Source organism: Marmota monax, unplaced genomic scaffold, assembly GCF_021218885.2.
Source record: "Marmota monax isolate L192 unplaced genomic scaffold, Marmota_monax_Labrador192_F-V1.1 WCK01_AAM20220418_F8-fsc00087, whole genome shotgun sequence".
NCBI lineage: Eukaryota > Metazoa > Chordata > Mammalia > Rodentia > Sciuridae > Marmota > Marmota monax.
In genome coordinates, this window is record NW_026693476.1 from 4,419,938 (window position 1) to 4,441,562 (window position 21,625).

General features: G+C 34.9%; 1 protein-coding gene and 1 pseudogene across 1 annotated transcript; one reads left to right on the plus strand and one right to left on the minus strand.

Annotated features, from left to right (window-relative positions):
* Nucleotides 1-5,364: 5,364 nt before the first annotated feature.
* Nucleotides 5,365-6,994, minus strand: Tshb (thyroid stimulating hormone subunit beta). The gene is made up of 2 exons (XM_046458277.1): nucleotides 6,833-6,994; nucleotides 5,365-5,619 (listed from the first exon to the last, which is right to left on the minus strand). The coding sequence occupies exons 1-2, from the start codon at nucleotides 6,992-6,994 to the stop codon at nucleotides 5,365-5,367; spliced, it is 417 nt and encodes a 138-aa protein (XP_046314233.1).
* A 5,413-nt stretch (nucleotides 6,995-12,407) lies between these two features.
* Nucleotides 12,408-14,419, plus strand: LOC124101980 (splicing factor, proline- and glutamine-rich-like; annotated as a pseudogene).
* The last annotated feature ends 7,206 nt before the right edge of the window (nucleotides 14,420-21,625 follow it).

Consider the following 21,625-nt stretch of genomic DNA (forward strand, 5'->3'; position numbering starts at 1 on the left):
CCTGGGCAATTTAGTGAGACCTTATCACAAAATAAAACTTAAAAGAAAAAAACATAATAATAAAGGTTGGGATGTAGCTTGGTGGCAGTGCACCCTGTATTCAATCCCCAGTATCACAATAAATAGAAATTTAAATCAAAGTAAAACAACCAATATAAAGTGTTTAGTACACCTGGCAACTAGTGAATATTAGCTATTGCTATAATTATTATGTTAATTCTCCTGAGTTTTGTTAACTATAAATAATTTTCTAAAAATCATAGAGAATTGAAGATACTTCTGTATGATTCCAGTTATCTATAGGAACATATTCATTTGTTGAATTATTGAAGAGCATTTGATATATTTCCCAAACCTATTTTAATTCAAAAACTTGATATCAATAGCCAAAGTCCCTATGCTCTTCTCTGGGCCTGCTCCACATTGTAAGATGCACCCACATTAATATTGGAATTGCTTTTGTAACTTTGTTTGGGATTACTCTTTTGTGCATTGTGGAACATTTTATAGGACTACTAATGTGGTATGATGGGCAAGGCAAGTCTGCTTGCTGTCACAAGCTTAGAGTGCAGAAAAGCTGGTGGGTATATTGAGACAAGTACTATGATAATCATTAATCCAGAGAAGACCCACTCAAAGTTGGGAAGATCAGGGGAGAGACATCTCCTGAATGTTAGGGTCTCTAAACTGAATGCTAAAAATCCCTTACAAATTAGCCAAGTCAAAAGTGGTAGGGGAAGAGGAAGAAAGAAGAGGGTTTGTGGGGAAAGCGTGCTGAAGACCCTGAAATACACAGAGCATGAAAACACTGAACATGTTGACAGCTAATGTTTGTCCTGTGGTCATGGGTGAATTTTTAAACAGTGGCAGAAAACCAAACTTGAATCTTTTTTGTTGTTGTTGTTGCTTTTACTATTATACTATCATACATGCATAGAATATAATTTGCTCCATTTCAATCCCCAGTATTTCCTCTTTCCCTTCACTCCTCCCTCCCTTTTCCCTTCCTCTACTCTACTGGTCTTCCTCCTATTTATTGTTTTTCTAAATTAGTGCCTTATAGATGTACCTAAAGGTAAAGATCACTCAGCTTAAATATAAGGAGTGATTGGATGGCAAAGACCTGACTTATAAGAATTTCTAACTAATGTACTAGAAACCCTCATAGGAAGTAGACTTAAGAGAAATTAGATTTGAGGAATCAGAAAGGAGAGGAACCTAGGTTTCTGACTCAGTAGCTGGAAAATAGTGCTGCACAGGAAGAAAAGTAGATTGGATCAGAGATGTAGGAGATGACTTCCTCTACCAGTAGAGTAGAGGAAGGGAAAAGGGAGGGAGGAGTGAGGAGAAAGAGGAAATACTGGGGATTGAAATGGAGCAAATTATATTCCATGCATGAATGATAGTATAATAGTAAAAGCAACAACAACAACAAAAAAGATTCAAGTTTGGTTTTCTGCCACTGTTTAAAAATTCACCATGACCGCAGGATATCCAAAAGAAAATACACACAGCCAGTGGATACACAGCCCTGAAGTTCAGAAAATTTTGCACTAAAACTGCAGTTCAGGAATCATCCACATAAAAGTGATAGTACTGACATTTGAACAAGATGAGCCACTTCTCATGATTAAATCCCCAGAGAAAAATCAAGCTGAAAAAATTAGAATCAAATACTCTTATTAAAAGTATGCAACAATTCTTTACTCTCCACCCATTTCTTAATCTCAGGCCAGAGAGTCTCTTAGCTTCCCATGTTCCCTTAGTAGCTGCCATATAACATCTTAATGCAACTCTAACTAGTTCAGCAATAAAGTATTGGTTTAAGCATGAAGCCAACTTCAGATTATGAAATGGATGTAATTCCTTAGGACATCCAAGGACAAATTCATACAAAGCCAAGTTTCTTATATGCTCTACACTTAATAGTGTTCAAACGGTTAATAGAACACATAAGATTATTATAGCTCTAGCCCTTCTTTCATGAAGTTTAGAATTTTCACCCTATGGCATTAAGCACAATTACTAAGAAAAATATAGTCCAGACTTACATTACCACTGCTTGCTAAAAACCATAGTATAGATTTTGAGTCATTATGGAGAAAGGTAGAAAGAAAAGGCATGAAAAAATTAGAGAAGGTTGATTTCATCCTCATTAAGACGAATTATAAATGCCATGGCTATGTTATATTGTGAACAGAGATATGTGACTTCCACTGGGAAACAGAGAGATCAGGGAAGATCAAAACTAAAAGGTATCCTGTGTATTGAACCATTAGTTACTCACTATTGCCCTTACTAAAATAGTTTCAAATTGTAGAAGTAAAATTGTAGTGGACTGAGAAGAGAACGCAAAGTGAAGAAGTAGATGGTTAATATAGCAGGCTTTTTTATTTAAAAACAAAACAAAACAAAAACTTGGCATAAGAATTTAAGATGTGAGAGGACAAATAATTAGAAAATTACATAAGGCCAAGAAAAGTTTGTTTTCTTTTTCTTTTTTTTTTTCTTTCTTTTTTTTTTTTAGGATGGGAAGAGATCTATGGATGCTTCACACTGAAGATGTGTCAAAAAAGAGGAAGTAGGAAAAGATACAGGAGGAAACAGCAAGGTGCTGGAGAAGATGGGGGATGGGATCAGGAACATCTTCTGAAACTAGTGGGAAAGATGCTGGATCAGTAAGGCCTTTTCAGGTGAGGTGTCAGAAACCTAAGTCTAGTTACAGAAAAGGAAAGAGAAGGTTTAATGGTGAAATTTTAGAGTGAAAATAAAGGTTTTAAGGATGAAAAAGAAAGTAAAGGCTTAAGAGATGAACTGTGGTTCAATCCATTTGAATTGAAAGTTCGAACAACTTGAACTGAAAGTATGCATAAGAAGAACTTGCAGAGAAAAAGGTGCAACTCTGTGAAGCAGGGACATGGATGCTAAGATGACAGAGGCAGCAGGTAGAAAGGAGATAGCAGAAGTAGAGAACGTGAGACAGAATTGTCTTTAAAAATAAAAACTAGGACTGCTGAGAGGGTAGAGGAAAACCCAACATCGAAAAAAAGTGTTAGCGCGGAAGTGACCTTGATAAAAGAATTTTAATTGCACTTAAAGACTCAGACTTGCTGCTCGTAAGTAAAAAAAAAAAAAGAGGCAATTTCTATATAAAAGAGCTTCAGTTACCAGAATTTCCTGCCAATAAATTCATCCTGGTACATTCACTTATTCCTAAAGAGTTTGGTCTTTAGAAAAACAGAGGTGCTGCTATACTGATCCCAAATCCATCTAAGTTATGAAAGAATTCTTTATATTTCAGAGTCAAATGAGGAATAAGAGATTTTTTTTCCCCTGAAAGCACTGAGTTTCAAACTTCTTCTGCCAAGAACTGACTCCTCTAAACTTTAGTTTGAATCACTTCAGAAATATTCCATTTTCCATCTTTCCCCTGTTGTGCAAGCAATGATTCTCTAGCTTTCCCTTTCTAAACTTTATCCATTCTCCTTTTCTTAAACCAAGAGATGCCAAGCCCCTCCAAAACAGCACATCATATTCTCAAGTTTCTGGATCCAACTGAAGCAAATAACTGGTCATCCCAATCCTTAAGCTCCATACTAAGGCTTTTTCTGTCTTGGATAACTCCACTTTCAAGAATAGTTTAATATAATTCGTGTGTGCCTCTATCCAAATAGATTGTCTTCAGTGGAAGAAACAACTTGTCTCTCCTGTACCCACTCTAGAGTTCTATGGCTCAGGATGGTACAGGCCCATCATACACATGTCCAGGTCTGGCTGTCTCACTGCAAGTTGAGGAAACCTACTTAAGTTATTAAAATCTCCATCTGGACTATTATGAGTGGCCTCCCTAAAACTCTTGGTCTTTCCAGGGTTTGAGTCCATGGAAAAAAAATGTTTTTCAGTATACGTGAAAGTCATTTGTGGCTAGTACCAATTAGATTGAACATTAGACTTTTTACTCATTAATTAAAAATCTGTATTTGATAAACAGTTTTAAGTGATAGGTAGATTTAAGCATCCATGTTATCCACAGATAGGAGAACCCAAAGCCCCAGATTAATATTTGGAGATTATAAAAATATTAACTTCAGATATTAAGGCAAAAATAACGTAGGTTCTTAACTCTTTTGTATATAAATGCACATCTGTTTCCTCCCAAGGGCAAATCAGGGGTTTGGTACTAATTTATCTGCACCGCATCATCCTCCCCAAGGGCACTATCAGCAGACAGACATTTACAAGATACCCAGTGGAATTTAACCAGTGATTGGGATACAGCAAAGCCAAATGGCCCTAATGACAATTAGTTTTCACTTTGATGATGGCAGTGAGCATGGAAAGTAATGGACAAATACAGGATAGTCTTTTTGAGGTCAAGTCTGCAAGCCACTAGACCTCTCTCAATTCAATTGTCTGTTGAAACCAAACTCTCACAGAGTATCTAATGGAGGAAAAGAAAATAAAGAGCCATTTACTAAGCATATTCACCAAAAAAAAAAAACAATGTTTCAATATTAATGAAGGTTTAGATTAAAATTTAGGATGGTTCTACTCCTTTAAATCCCTTAGCACTCACACCCTGTCCCTAAAACCTTTCATAATTATACTAGTTTTTCATGATATAGAAAGTGAATGTGATATCAAAAGTCAAAACAGTACAAGTAGCTTTTTGTATAAATGCTGGAAAGTATCTCCTGTTACTTCAAGGACTAGGAAGGATTTAGACTTCCACATGTAAAATGATCGTGGCCTCTTTTCTAGGCTTTGTAAATTGACCTTTTGGGGTATAACTTTCATAGGTCAGTTGGCCCACCAGAGTAATTAAATTAAAGAGTTCCATACTCTGCTGAGTTTTGGTGGAGTTTTATCCTGTGCATTTGAATGAGTAGGATAAAGCTTTATATTACATATTTCACATATTCCTTACTGCCTACCTCCATTCCAGCCTGGCTTCTAGCCTTTGGAAGAAAATGTCTCTAGTACCCTGATGCCATGTGTTCCTTCAGCTTCTGATCACATTGCTTTCTCTTCATTGCTGCAGTGGACCCACATTCACCTTCTCTGTCAAGACAAACTCCTGGTCCTCTGTTAGGAGGACCTGCTCAAGTCTGGCTTTCATTAGCACTGCATGTCTCTGTTCTGTTTTACCTCCATTCTCCTCTTTCATGTGAAAACTACAAAAGGCTTTTTCACTCACCTTTTCTTAAGCTCCTTAAGCTCTCTAATGCCTGTGTAAGTATGCACGTGGATGGAATAATACTCAAGATATATACAAGGTATTGTCAAACATAATGACATTTTATTAGGCTTTTTTTTTCCAGGTAAACACATTTAACCAAATCGCAAATTATATTGCTCTTAAAGCTACACAGAAAATCCCAGCAGATAGGACTTCTGAGGTTTGGTGCAGTAGTTTGTCTTGATGGCCTCATGTACACAGTCACTATAATCAGTGTTACATTTGCCGCATTTGCAGCTTACAGCGACAGGGTAGGAGAAATATGGAGCAACATGATGTGGGCATCCTGGTATTTCTACAGTCCTGTAGATGAAGTCTCTATATGTACACACATCTTGGGAGAGGGCATATTTGGGAAGAAACAGCTTGCCGTTGATATCCTGAGAATGAATACATAAGAGAGCATAATATGATAGGACTTTAGAAAACATAGATAATGGAAACAGATGAATGCTGATTCATTATATTTCTTTTTCTTTTTTGTTTTTTTAATTCTAATTTGTTATATATGACAGAAGAATGCATTACAATTCATATTGCACATATAGAGCATAATTTTTCATATCTCTGTCTGTATACAAAGTATATTCACAGCATTCGTGTCTTCATACATGTACTAAGGGTAATGATGTCTAACTCATTCCACTATCTTTTTCACCCCCATGCTCCCTCCCTTTCCCTCCCACCCCCTTTGCCCTATCTAGAGTTTGTCTAATCCTCCCCATGCTCCTCCCTCCAAACCCCACTATGAATCAACTTCCTTATATCAGAGAAAACATTTGGTATTTGGTTTTTCGGGATTGGCTAACTTCACTTAGCATTATACTCTCCAACTCCATCCATTTACCTACAAATGCCATGATTTTATTGCTGAGTAATATTCCATTGTGTATATATACCACATTTTCTTTATCCATTCATCTACTGAAGGGCATCTAGGTTGGTTCCACAGTTTAGCTATTGTGAATTGTGCTGCTATAAACATTGATGTGGCTGTGTCCCTGAAGTATGCTGGGTTTTTTTTGTTTGTTTGTTTTTTAAAAAAAATATTATATTGTAAGTTGTAGTTGGACACAATATCTTTATTTCATTTATGTGGTGCTAAGGATCAAACCCAGGGCCTCCCACGTGCTAGTCGAGTGCTCTACCGCTGAGCCACAACCCAGCCCCAAGTATGCTGTTTTTAAATCCTTTGGGTATAGACTGAGGAGTGGGATAGCTAGGTCAAATGGTGGTTCCATTCTTTGTCACAAATAACAACTAAGAGAGGATTCCTTTACCCTGTTCCCCAATAACACATCTACACTGAATCCTACAGAGACAAAACTGATACCTTCCTTTCTTTTATCCCTGATTATGGGAATAAGATAAGCTTAAACAAATATGGATAGCAAAACTATTATAAATTTATCTGTACCCATTTTGCTGAGTAAATCCACATAATATTATAAACTGTGTGCTCTACTTTTAAGGAGCCAATAATCATTGGATTTGGAAAATGAGGTTGTCATTTACCTCATTTCCTTTACAGATAGGAATGAACTGCTTCTATGTTTATATAATTTATGTCCAAAAGTGAGATGAACTACATACCCGTGTCATACAATATCCAGCACAGATGGTGGTGTTGATGGTTAGGCAATAAGCACACTCTCTCCTATCGACATGCATTGTATACTCGGTTGGAATACAAAAAGTCATTGCTTGCCCACATGCAAGACCAAAAAGCATGGACATCAGGAAGATGGCAGTCATGCTAAAATAAAAGATAAAATTTAAAAACCTATTACATGTATTCTTTCAGAACATTTGGAAGACACATTTGGGAAAAGCTTACATGTTTTTATATACTTAATACTCTCAAACCTTAAAATATACATTTTGATGTGGCTATGATTCACATACTCATAGTAGAGGAGAAGCTCACATTGTAGAGGTCCCGCTTTCAAGTGCCACAAAGCTTGCCAGAGCAAAATGGCAAGCCTGAAGTTAACACAACACAGAGATGCATATGGGAATCAAATGGGAAGTAATTCATTCAGTAGAAATATAATCCAAATAACTACCTTTATAAGAAGTCAATTAATAGTTATCCTTCAGGAAGAGATTTCCTAGAATGGTAGTTTTCTAAAAACTCTGGCCCAATAACTTAAAAGGCCAACAAATCTTTTGTTCATAATCAGAAAGGACAAAGAAACCAAGAAAAGGCATAACCAAATTTTAGTACCATTCCAGTGCAAATAATATTGCATATAATTCCACCATTTCCAGTCAAGGAAGATATCATGAAGCTAGAGAAAGTCCAGAAAAGCGAAACTAAAATTACACTAGTGTTAATAGGCTAACTTAGAAATCTAGGACCCACCTTCTGAACCCATAGAATATTCCTTTAAGATTGAAAGAAGCGGAACTGGACCAAATAAAAGATAATTTTACACAGAAGATATATGAAACTCATTATCTTGAATAGAATATAGAGGCAAAATATACAGTTTGACACATTGAAAATAACACAATCAATGATGATGATCTATTATGAGTAAGAAAGAAATACTAAATGTTTTTTTGCTGCATGGGAAACAACAGAGGATCCCCTTGCAGAAGTAGAACATGCATCTCAATAGAGCCTGTCTAATGGAAAACTTGTTCACTACCAATTGGGCATTGTAATGATCTGGATAATGTTATGACATAATTATTTTTGTTTTGCTACTAAGAGAGGGTAATCAAATTTCAGACTTTGGGATGTAGGTTGATCAGTTCAAAGATTAAGAAGATTTTTTCATTTTACTAATATTGTACAACTAGATAGGGGTGTGTGTGTATGTGTGTGTGTGTGTTTGGGTTCTTTTTCTTCTCAAGTATCATTGTCAGTAAAGAAAATACACCCTGTAGTGGAGTAGTATTATCTATGAACACAAGACGTTTTCTCATAATATTAAATAATTATTCACTAAACATCTTTATTTAATCATCAAAAAATTATCAATATTTTCTCAAAACTTTCAATTATATATAAACAGTATCTTTAAGCTAATACCCCTACTTACTGAAACTCATACACACAAGCCTCAGTTAACTAGAATTTGTCTTCAATAAACTTGTAAGGAAAAAAAATGAAGAGCATATTTTTCAGAGGTAATCAGGGATTTATCTTACATGTCAACTTCTAAAAACTAGTAGTCATTCAACCAACTTCTTATTCCTAGAATGAGAAATGAAGATAAACTGGAAAAATATATAGTGAGCATCAGAGTCAGGCACTGAGACACAAAATGAGTAAGATATGGTTTTTGATCTAAGGGATTGACAGTCCAGTGGAGGAGCTAAGTATGAACTCAAATAATACCATTGTTCTAGGTTCTCTGAAAGAGTCCAACTTATAACTCACAATTATCAAGGATCTCCTTAGGTTTACTATACTTGTGAATAGAAAAGGAAGTGAACTAAATCATTTTAGGAGGAAGGACTAGTGAACTCTTAAGTAAAATATTGCCCATTCAAGCATTCCTTGTAGGGGTTTTGTTTGTTTATTTTTGTTTTGTATTTGATTTAGGAAGCAAAAACATAAGAATTTATGGGCTAGGGTTGTAGCTCAGTGGCAGAGCATTCACCTAGCAAGTGTGAGACACTGGGTTTCATCCTCAGCACCACATATAAACAAATGAAATAAACATATTGTGTACATCTACAACTAAAAAAAAAGAAAAAAATATATGAAATCCCATGGCCTTATTTTTTGCAGTGTTGGGGATCAAACTGGGGCCTCATGCGTGCCTGGCAATCTGCTCTCCTGGCAACCTGCTCTACCACTGAATTGCAATCCCAGCCCCCCAACAGGAATTCCTTACTTATGGAATTAGGTTTTCTTAAGTGTTTCACTTAAGAATTCCCACTATGATATAGAGTTGGTTTCATTATTTAAGAACCACAGACCTGGAGTAACGTCTGCAGGATTTTAAAATTATGAACTAGGTAAATTATGTAAAACACTCATCCACCATGATCATACAGTTCTTGTCTGTCTGGGCAGCTACCTACTGATCTTTTACCACAGGAAATAATTAACTTCACTTATTTTAACCTCTAGCTCTACAATTTTATATAAAATAGATGTGTGGTGACCAAGTGATAAAAAGATTGATTTAGAAATTAAGCAACAGAATTCTCCATGGATCTAAGAAAAATTGACTAAAATATTTAATCTGTCTGAATTTTGTTTGCAAAATAGAAACAGACAAATACACTTGACCCCCTTTAAAATTCTAGGATCAAAAAATTGTGTTATAACTTTTCCCCATTGATGCCCTATTCATTGCACACATTTTTTGAAGTTCTTCTTATAAATGCAGAACTTTAAACTAACAAAAGTAAAATATTAAAAGTGTTGAATTACCAGCCATAACAGTGATACAACTTCTGTTGACATACAGAAAGTAAGAACTATTTCTTTCTCCTTTACTTCTTTATTGGAATTAAAACTTCATCTTCATAATCTTTCTGAACCTCAATTTCCTCATCTATGAAAGAAAGGCTTAAAAACAGAAGATGATCTCGAGGGTTTCTACAGCACAAATAGTCTGTGATTCTATGAGATTTCAGAAAGGAAGTAAAGAATCAATTGCTGCCAGGTCCAGTGGTGGTGCACACCTGTAATCCCAGCAATTTGGGAGGCTGAGGCAGGAGGATCACAAGTTCAAGGCCAAGCTTGGCAACTAAGCAAAACTGTCTCAAAATTTTTTTAAAAAGGGGGGGGGGGAGACAGGGAGTGACCATTTGGGGATATAGCTCAGTGACAGAGCACCCTGCGTTCAATCCCTAGTACAACAACAACAAAAAAAAAAAAAGAAAAGAAAAAGAAAAAAGGAAGGAGAATCTATTGCCCATCTTATGAACAATACCAGAATTTCCCTAAAGCAGTACATTTTTCTAGAGAGCAAAATGTACTATAGGCAAATGTTTGTGTTGGATATCATCCAAGGAGGTTTGACTATTAAATAACTAAAAAAACATTTTAATAGAGTATATTGCCCCTGCAGGTACTAAACACTGAATTTACTCTAAGACTTCCCAGAATTATATTTTGATCAAAAATGACCATTAGTAATTGAGAAGATTTAATACACATTCAATTGATAAAAACATTTGAATCAAATGTAAACAGGAGAATGTCATGCACATCAAACATTCTTCCTTAGGAAACCAACCAGTTGTTTCTTTTCCTTTAAGTTAATGGAATTTTTTCTTAACTTATGTATGTAGTTCACCAACTACTGAACAATTTAGAGCAATAATTAAAAATTTTAGAGCCTATTAAAACAAATTATCTCTTACACTTGCAATTTTTAATTAAATACAGTTTTGAAAATAAAAGAAACTTGGAATAAGAACATTTTATTTCACAGAGCCTTCTCATTATAGAAACCTACCTTACTTTGCATTGGTGAGCTGCTTCTGTGATGACCCAGACTCTTGGTTCATTTTATACCCTTCACGATAATTCCCCTCTGATCTTCTTGTTTATATAATTGCATTTGAATTACTGCTTTCTTATCTGAAAGACATCTATTGAAAATTCATACTGAACCCCAAATAAAATATGTTTAGACAAACAAGTTCACAATATCTTCCACTGGAAACTCTGACATTATTGTAGCACGCATTTTCCTCTCTCCTATTTCAAAATAAAATTGCTCTTTTAAATACATCCTTTATTAATGTTTGTTAATATTAATAAAGTACAGACACAGAATGGGAAAAAAGAAGTAAAAAATAACACTTTAACATCATCTAGGTAAGTCTTAGGAATGAAAATTTATTTGGGGGTTTGAGTACTCCAAATTTTACCTAACTGCTCATGTAGATAAATATAAAATTATTCCTCATTTACAAGACAAATGCAAATTCTTTATGGAAATCTAGGGCAATGTGCCCATATATTGCTGATTAAATTTTCTTGATTAGTTCAAAATGTTTTATTGTTCTTTTCTTTGGATTTAAAAAATATTAAGTACAGTTAACATGTGAAATGTGTTCACTTGAGTAACATGGTAAAATCTTGCAAGATACTAACTGATGTGAGATCAAATTTTGACTGTCATTTACTAGTTATATGTCATTGGAATACTTGAACTCTGATTACTTCAGTTTCCTCACCTGTTAAAAGGTGTTATCAACATTTCTATAAGACACCTAACACAGTGCCTAGCACAAAATAAGGGCTCAATAAATGACAGCTAATTTACAATAATTCAACATATATTTATTTAACCAATATTTAATCACAGTGCCTAATATATAGTAGGCAATCAATATATTTGTTGAATGCATAAATAGCTAAGGAATGCATAAATATTGAATTTTGGAACAAATGTACATATTCCTACATCTCCATAGCTATAACTCAATTTTACTACTTTAAATGACTTTTCCCTGAATTAAACATTTCCAAATTGCCTTCAAGAAAAAAAAATCAGAATTTCTTAGTTTCATTTGCAAAGCCCTCATAATCTTCTCTAGATCTACAGTTGCATGTTTTCTCATCTCCCACCAATCCATCTTCAAGTTGCATCCTTTCTCCACTTCATTTTTCAGCCAAAGTGAACTGAGTTTCTCAAATTAGCCACATTCTTTCTTGCCTTCAAGCCTTTTCATATGTTATTCCCTCTGTTGAAACACCTGCCTGATCTCCCACTGCATGCCTCATTTCACCTAACTTCTACTTATTTTTCATGATTTACCTGAGGAAACACCCCTTGTGTAAGTCTTCTTTTGATTCCCCAAGGCCTTCCTCATGGCTAGTTAGTGGTTTTAAGAGAATTAGAGAACATACATAGAACCCCTAGCATATGGTAGATAATTAATAAATCATAGATATTCTTATAGGTCACTCACAATTCTATTTGTCTTCACTTACCCTCGTCTTTGTTTTCATGAAAGTTAAAGAAAAAATGATGTCTGGCATAGGTAAGTCTCCTCAGAGGATAATAGCAATGTCAAGGCAGAGTTTGGGATATGTTAAATAAAAACTTAAAGAAAAAGTACATTTTATAGAGTTTAATTGCCCCAAAAAATGATTTACAAGTCAGACAGCCCTCAGAATCAGAAGCAGCTTAGAAAACACAGCTCTACAACATCAGTAGGCAGCATTTGTGGATAGAAAGCAGAAATGAGGTACAGAAACAACTTGATTGGTTACAGCTTACGGTATGCCTCGTCAGCTGGCCACCTGTAATTGAAACTTGGCTACAGCAGCTAAGACTCAACTATTTGTTATAGAAGTATATTCCTGGGCTGGGGTTGTGGCTCAGTGGTAGAGCACATGACGCATGCGAGGCCTTGGGTTCGATCCTCAGCACCACATAAAAATAAATAAATAAAAATAAAAGAAATAAATATTTCTTTTAGTTACAACTAAAAGAAATAAATATTAAAAAAGAAGTATACTTCTAAATTATGCTTTCAATTAGATTATAGTTCATTAAGTAGGAACTCACAGAACAGAAACGCCCTTAGATAAAATTTAGTTTACTCTAGTAAACTAAACCAGAGAGAACCAGTTCAGGGGCCCCTAATTTCTTGGGAATATGAACTACTGTGCAGTGAGAGAATTCTAAATCTAGGAAAATTAGAATTGGGGTGCCAAATTTTAACCTTGCTTTAAGTGATTCCAGGCAAGTTAACAAGAGCATGGTAACTGGGGGAATGTTAGATGTTCCTTTCTAATGAAATCCATGACTCTGTTGTTTAAAGCTTTGATCCAGGAACTCACTTTCTAGTGGATTTATATGCAAATCCCTGGTGTGTGTGTGTGTGTGTGTGTGTGTGTGTGTGTCAATATATAGTAATATATACTAACTGATATGCACTTGGCCTGTTACTAGAAAAATATAAAATACATAAACTTGGGTAGGATTTTCTTTTTAAAGGCACACTCATGTGTATGATCTCATGCTATAAAAAGAACCTACACAAATTGAATTTGCACTTCTGATCCAGATTTACTCTCCCACCTAAAATAAATTTAAAGCAAGACAAGACATGTGAAATAATAGTTCTATTGGAAGAAGCCTTTAGCCAGTTTGGTCTATTGAAAGGGCTGTTGTGGATGATTTCGGTAGATCTATAGGGAAAGGCATTGTTGAATTTGCTTCTAAGTCAGCAGCAAGAAAAGCATTTGAACGAAGCAATGAAGGTGTTTTCCTACTGACAACAACTCCTCGTCCAGTCATTGTGGAACCACTTGAACAATTAGATGATAAAGATGGTCTTCCTGAAAAACTTGCACAGAAGAATCCAATGTATCAAAAGGAGAAACCTCGTTTTGCTCAGCATGGCACATTTGAGTATGAATATTCTCAGAGGTGGAAGTCCTTGGATGAAATGGAAAAACAGCAAAGGGAATAAGTTGAAAAAAACATGAAGGATGCAAAAGGCAAGTTGGAAAGTGAAATGGAAGATGCCTATTCATGAGCATCAGGCAAATCTTTTACTCCAAGATCTGATGAGACGTCAGGAAGAATTAAGATGTATGGAAGAACTTCATAATCAAGAAATGCAGAAACGTAAAGAAATGCAATTGAGGCAGCAGGAGGAAAAACGTAGAAGGGAGGAAGAGATGATGATTCGTCAATGTGAGAAAGTTATAGCCGGATGGGCTACATGGATCCAAGAGAAAGAGACATGAGAATGGGTGGTGGAGGAGCAATAAACATGGGAGATCCCTATGGTTCAGGAGGCCAGAAATTTCCACCTCTAAGTGGTGGTGGTGGCATAAGTTATGAAGCTAATCCTGGAGTTCCACCAGCAACTATGAGTGGTTCCATGATGGGAAGCGACACGGTATTGAGTGCTTTGGGCAGGGAGGTGCAGGACCTGTGGGTAGACAGGGTCCTAGATGAATGGGCTCTGGAACTCCAGCAGGCTATGGTAGAGGGAGAGGAGTATGAAAGCCCAAACAAAAAACTCCAATTTTAGATGTGATATCTAGGTTTTCATTCCAGTTTGTTTTTGTCTTTTCTTGTTTAGATACCACTTTTAAATTCTTGCATTTTAGTAAGAAAGCTACCTTTTTATGGATGTTAGCAGTTTATTGACCTATTATTTGTAAATGGTCTGTTTGAACAGGTAAAATTATGTAATGCAGTGTTTGAAACAGGAGAAAAGTTTTTTTCTTTTTAGTTTTTTTTTCCTCTCCTTTTTTTTTTTTTTACTGTATAATGTCCCTCAAGTTAATGGCAGTGTACCTTATGCCACCGAATTTCCAAAGTGTACAGATTTTTTTTTACTGTGCTTCAAATAAATAGAAAAATAGTTATAATACTGATCTTCAACTTTGCCATTCATGCTTCTATGCACATTAGGCTAGGTATTCCACTTTGAAAGCATGAGAGTGTCGAGGCCTTTGAATGGCAGGCATATGCCATTTCTGGGAAATGTATGGGGAGACTAAGTATTGCTTTCTACAAGTAACTGCCCTCTTGTTTTAAAAAGAAGAAATGCAGATTTGAAGTAGTTCACGATTGTTTGGCATTATAGGAAGCAAGCTGGTGCTAAGTATTTTTAAATGGTTATGTAATCAAAGATGAACTGTAAATCTTCATTCAGGAATATATTTTAAGATTATGGAATGGGTGTAAGACTTGGTAGCAGGAGAAAGTGGGTTTGGTTAATAGATCTTTTATGGCCCTATGATCTATCCTTGAAAGTTTTTGAAAAAAGTGGAAAGATCATTTTGTCACATTTCCTCTATTCTTGTTTTTAAAAGAACAACAAATCCCAAGCCCTACAAATGGCTTGTATTGAACTTTTACATTTGAATTAAAGATTGTTAAACATTAAAAAAAGAAAAGAAATAATAGTTCTACACACTGAACATCAGGTTAAAAAAGACTGAGATCCCAGACAGATGGGAAACTTCACCTTACTACCTAGAGAAAGTTTCTTGGCCTTTGTGCAGGGAGATACTTAGGCAGAGGCCAAAAATGTTGCCAGATTGAGGAGATGGACCTAAAACTCTATAAACACAAAAGCAGTTAGATTTCACAAAGAACTGGAGAGAACAGAGCTGCACAGAGAGAAAATGTTGAAGATTTGCAGAGAATCTCTGAGTATTCAGCTGAAAATTGATAAACTTATGCATGTGAGGAAACTAGCTGAGGCTAGGGAAAGAAACACCTAAAAAAGATTAAGGAAACAGCCTTAGGTCACACAAAATGAGGCTTAGTGCTTGTCCAACCAACAACAGTGGGAAAATCTCCTAATTCAGGAAATGAGGTAGGTATACTGAGAAGGGTTTTCCATCAACTGTGAGGAAAAATTGGGCTTTGACCAAATGTTGTCCTGCCATTTTCTAACAAAGCTTAAATGTAATACCTAAAAAGATGAACTGTTTCCAAGTAACATTAACTTAGTCATATAATAAAGCTGAAGAATATTTATAGGAATACAAAAATATTCAGCACTAAACAAAGTATAATCTATAATACGTGGCATTCAATTAAAAAAAATCTTAAGGCACACAAATAAACAGGAAAATGCAACACAAAATGAGGATAGAATTAACCAATTGAAAGTAACCCAGAACTGGTACAGATAAGAGAAATAATAGATTAAAAACAACAAAACAGGTACTATGACTAATGTCCATATTTTCAAGTAGCTAGAAAAAAGATTAATAAGCATATAAAGAAATGGAGATATGGCAAATTTAACTTTGAAAGATAAAAACAAAAATGAATTTGATGAAAGATGTGCTAAAATAGTTGAACAGATTAGAAACTGCAAAAGAAAAGTTTAGTGAAGTTGAAGACAAAGCAATAGAAACAATTCTAAATTAAATACACAAAGAAAAAAATTAACCAAGCATCAGTAATTTTGGAACAACTTGAAGATACCAAATATATATGAAATTCAAGTCCTCAAAGGGAGAGGATGCAGAAAAAAGTTTTAAAGATGTAATGTTGAAAAGTTAACATTATGAAAGCTATAAATCATATCCAAAAGGCCCAATGAAACTCATGAATTAAAATAAAAAAGAAAACCAAACTAAGACACACATAATCAATTGCTTGACACCAGTAATAGAAAAATCTTAAAAGCAGACAGAGAGAAATATACATAATGAAGAGAATAGCAAAGCTAAAGATGACAGCATATTTCTAGTAGGAACTATCAATGCAAGCTAAAAGTCAGTAGACCACCATCTTTAAAGTACTTAAAGAAAAAAACTATCAGTCCAGAGTTCTTTTTTTTTTTTAATCTTTATTTTTTAGTTTTCGGTGGACACAACATCTTTGTTTTTTGTATGTGGTGCTGAGGATCGTACCCAGGCCGCATGCATGCCAGGCGAGTGCGCTACTGCTTGAGCCACATCCCCAGCCCCCAGTACAGAGTTCTTGACTCAGCAAACTATCTTTCAAAAATGAAGAAAAAAATGTACACTTATGCTGATATGCACAATCTGAGAATTTATTACCAATATACATGCACTCTAAGCAGAAAGAAATGATACCAGATTGAAAATCCAGCTCTACAATAAGGAATGAAGAAATACAAATTTTTCCATCCTTATTTAAATTTCTTTAAAAGATAATTGGATATTTAAAGGAAAAACAACAATATATTATGGTGGTTATAATATGTGAAGAAATAAATTATACAACAATTACACATGGATAAGAGAGCAGGTATGCAAGTATATTGTTATAAACTTTTTATATTCTGTGAAAAGTAATATAATATTACCTAAGAGTAGACTATTATTAAAGATGTATACATATATAATTATTAAAGCAACTACTAAAATAGACAACAGAGAATTATATCTAATAAGCCAAAAAGTAAATTAAATAGAATTATAAAAACATGTGTAATCCAAAAGACATCTGAAAAGGGGGAAAAAAATAGACAAAAAATAGAAAGGACAAATCTAAAAGACTACCAAGATGGTAGATTTCAACCCAACCATATCAATAATCATATTAAAGTACATAGATTGTGAGAGGCAGAATTCTAAGAGAGCTCTCCCAAACTCCTTGCCTCTGGTGTACTCACCCCATTTTAAAAGCCCCTTAATTCTGAGTGGGCACTTTTAAAAGAGGGTCCAGAAGTCAGAGACAGAAAAAGCCATAGCAGATGCTCTCTTAATGATCCTGAAAGAGCAAACTGCCACATTGAGGGTAGGGCCAGTTAGCAAAGATTTGAATGTAGCATTTAGGAATTTAAGAGTTGGCCCTGACCAACATCAAGAAAAAGAATCCAGTCATATTACCACAAGGAACTGAATTTTGTTAACAACTTGAGGGAGTCTGGAAGTAGATCATTCCATAGTTAAGCTTCCAGAGAAGGATGCAGCCACTGGCTCCTTGATTTCAGTCTTGTGAGACCTGAGCAGAGAACCCAGTTAGACTCCCCCAAACCATAAGCCTGTGAAAACTGTGAGAAATTAATGTATCAGTTATTACTATATCAGTTAAAAGGCAGAGACTGTCAGAGTGGAAAAAAATTGACTTAATTACATGCTACCTATTAAAACATTTTTTAACATGAAGGCATAAACAGATTAAAGGTAAAAAGGATATAAAATGACATAGCATACTAACACTAATCAAAAGAAAGCTATATCTAAGCACAGTGGTACATGCCTGTAATCCCAGTTACTTAGAAAGCTGAGATAGGAGAATGGCAAGTTTGAGGTCAGACTCAGCAACTTAGCCAGACCCTGTCTCAAAATAAAAAATAAAAAGGCCTGTGGATGTAGCTCAATTGTAGAGTGCCCCTCGGTATTTAAAAAAAAAAAAACTGGAGTGGCTATATTAATACAAAATAAAGTTGACTTCTCAAAATAAAGAAATTTTTTAAAAATTTTTTTAAATTTTGTTATGACAGCGGAATGCATTACAATTCATATTACACATATAGAGCATAATTTTTCATATCTCTGGTTGTATACAAAGTATATTTCACCATTTGTGTCTTCATAAATGTACTTTGGATAATGATGTCCATCTCATTGCACCATCATTTCTAACCCCATGCCCCCTCTCTTCCCTCCCATCCATTTTCCCTATCTAGAGTTCATCTAATCCTCCTCATGCTCCCCCTCCCTACTCCACTATGAATTAGCCTTCTCATATCAGAGAAAACATTCGGCATTTGGTTCTTTTGGGATTGGCTAACTTCACTTAGCATTATCTTCTCGAACTCTATCCATTTACTTGCAAATGCCATAATTTTATTCTCTTTTATTGAGTAATATTTATATGAGTAATATTTCATTGTTTATATATACCACATTTTCTTTATCCATTCATCTACTGAAGGACATCTAGGTTGGTTCCACAATTTAGCTATTGTGAATTGTGCTGCTATAAACATTGATATGGCTGTGTCCCTGTAGTGTGCTGTTTTGAAGTCCTTTGAGTATAGTCCGAGGAGAGGGATAGCTGGCTCAAATGGTGGTTCCATTCCCAGTTTTCCAAGGAATCTCCATACTGCTTTCCATATTGGCTACACCGATTTGCAGTCCCACCAGCAATGTATGAGTGTGCATTTTTCCCCACATCCTCACCAACATTTATTGTTGTTTATATTCTTATTAGCTGCGATTCTAACTGGAGTGAGATGATATCTTAGAGTGGTTTTGATTTGCATTTCTCTAATTGCTAGAGATGATGAACATTTTTTCCTATATTTGTTGATTGATTGTATATCATCTTTGAGAAGTGTCTGTTCAGGTCCTTGGCCCATTTATTGATTGGATTATTTGGTTTTTTGGTATTACTGCTTTTTGAGTTCTTTATATACCCTAGAGATTAGTGCTCTATCTGATGGGTGAGGGGTAAAAATTTACTCGCAAGATGTAGCTCTCTATTCACCTCTCTGATTGTTTCTTTTGCTGAGAAAAAAACTTTTTACTTTGAAACCATCCCACTTACTGATTCTTGATTTTAATTCTTGCACTTAGGAATCTTATTAAGGAAGCTGGGGCCTAATCCAAAAAGATGAAGATTAGGGCCTACTTTTTCTTCTATTAGATGCAGGGTTTCTGGTTTAATTCCTAGGTCCTAGATTCACTTTGAGTTTTATGCATGGTGAGAGGGATTTAATTTCATTTTGTTGCATATGGATTTCCAGTTTTCCCACACCATTTGTTGAAGAGGCTATCTTTTCTCCAATGTTTGTTTTTGGCGCCTTTGTCTAATGTAAGTAATTGTAATTTTGTGGGTTAATCTCTGTGTCCCCTATTCTGTACCATTGGTCTAGTGATCTATTTTGGTGCCAATACCATGATGTTTTTGTTACTATTGCTCTGTAGTATAGTTTAAGTTCTGGTATAGCGATGCCACCTGCTTCAGTCTTCTTGCTAAGGATTGCTTTAGCTATGCTGGATCTCATATTTTTCCAGATGAATTTCATGACTGCTTTTTCTATTTCTCTGAGGAATGCCATTGAGATTTTGATTGGAATTGCATTAAATCTGTATAATGCTTTTGGTAGTATGGTCATTTTGATAATATTAATTCTGCCTATCCCAGAGCAAGGCAGATCTTTCCATCTTCTTAGGTCTTCTTTGATTTCTTTCTTTAGGTTCATTGTATAGGTCTTTCATCTCTTTTGTTAAGTTGATTCCCAAGGTTTTTTTGTTTGTTTGGTTGGGGTTTTTTATTTTTTATTTTTTTGAGGCTATTGTAAATGAGGTAGTTTTCCTCATTTCCGTTTCAGAGGATTTGTCACTGATATATAGAAATGCCTTTGATTTATGGGTGTTGATTTTATATCTTGCTACTTTAAAGCAAAGAATATTACCAGGGCTAAAGAGGATTATTTCAAGGCCAGGTGCAAAGGCGCATACCTGTAATACCAGAAGCTCAGGAGGCTGAGACAGGAGGATCTGAATTCAAAGCCAGCAAAAAAAAAAAAAAAAAAAAAAGCAAGGCACTAAACATCAATGTAGACCCTGTCTCTAAATAAAATACAAAAAACAGGGGTGGGGATGTGTTTCAGTGGTCAAGTGTCCCTGAGTTCAATCCCTGGTACACACACACCCCAAAAAGAGGATTATTTCAAAATGATAAAGGAGTCAACCTATCAATACACCTAAAAACAAAGCTTCAAATTACATGAGGCAAACATGATAGAACATCAAGGAGAAAAAGACAAATCCACAATTATATTTGGATAATTCAATGTCCACCTCAATATTTGATAAAACCAATAGAAAAAATCATTAAAGATATATGATTTAAATAAAAATATTTCCTAATTGACATTTATTGAAAATACTGTCCCTCAAATAACACACATTCTTTTCTAAAAGCACTCAAGTCATACAAAATATATCTCTACCCAAAACAGAATTATATTAGAAATCAACAATTAAAAGTCACTAATAATAATCTCAAATATTTAGAAACTAAATAACACTTCTAGGTAACCTCATGAACTAAAGAAGAAACCAAAAGGGAAATTAGAAAGTTTTTTTAACTGAATAAAATGCAACACATAAAAATTTGTAGACTGCAATTAAAACAATACTTAGAGGAAAATTTATAGCACTGAAAGGTCTGTATTTGAAGAAAACAAAGGTCATAAATCACTGATATCAATTTCCACCATAAGAAACTAGAAAAAGAGAAAATTAAATCTAAAATAAGCAAAGGGAAAGGAAATAAGAAATATTAAAGAGGAAATCAATGAAAAAAAAAAAGAAACAGTAGGGGGAAAATGAAACCAAAACCCATTCTTTGAAAAAAAAATCAAACAGATGGATAAGCTTTTAATCAGATTGATCAGAAAAAATATAACAAAGATTAGAGATAAGAGAAATAATATCACAAATTTCACAGATATTGGAATGATAAGAGTATTATAAAGAATTTTATATTAAAAACTCAACAATTTAGATGAACAGACAAAATCTGTGAAAGACACAAGCTACCAAATCTCATTCAAGAAGGAATAAACTGAGTAGCCCTATATCTACTAAAGATATTAAATTCGTGGTTTTAAAAAATTCCAGCAAATGATATTCCAGGCCCAGATGACTTTGCTAGGGAAATTCAATGGAACACATAAAAAACAAGATCTAACTTGCACAGAAAGTAACAGAGAATGGAATATTTACCAACTCATTTAATAGACCTGCATTGTCAATTCTACACAAATTCATATTTTTCCAGAAAAAGTGAAGAAGAGGAAGTAATTCCCATCCACTTTGTGAGGCCAGCATTATCCTGACACCAAAGTTAACAAAGACATTTCAAGAAATTAAAATCAGGGGCTGGGGATGTGGCTCAAGCGGTAGCGCACTCGCCTGGCATGCATGCGGCCCGGGTTCGATCCTCAGCACCACATACAAATAAAGATGTTGTGTCTGCCGAGAAC

Excerpts from the sequence above, each read along its gene's own strand:
- Tshb (XM_046458277.1), bottom strand. The coding sequence starts at position 6,994 with ATGACTGCCATCTTCCTGATGTCCATGCTTTTTGGTCTTGCATGTGGG. Across the intron at positions 5,620-6,832 it reads CTGGATATTGTATGACACGG|GATATCAACGGCAAGCTGTT; the intron begins GTATGTAGTTCA and ends ATTCATTCTCAG.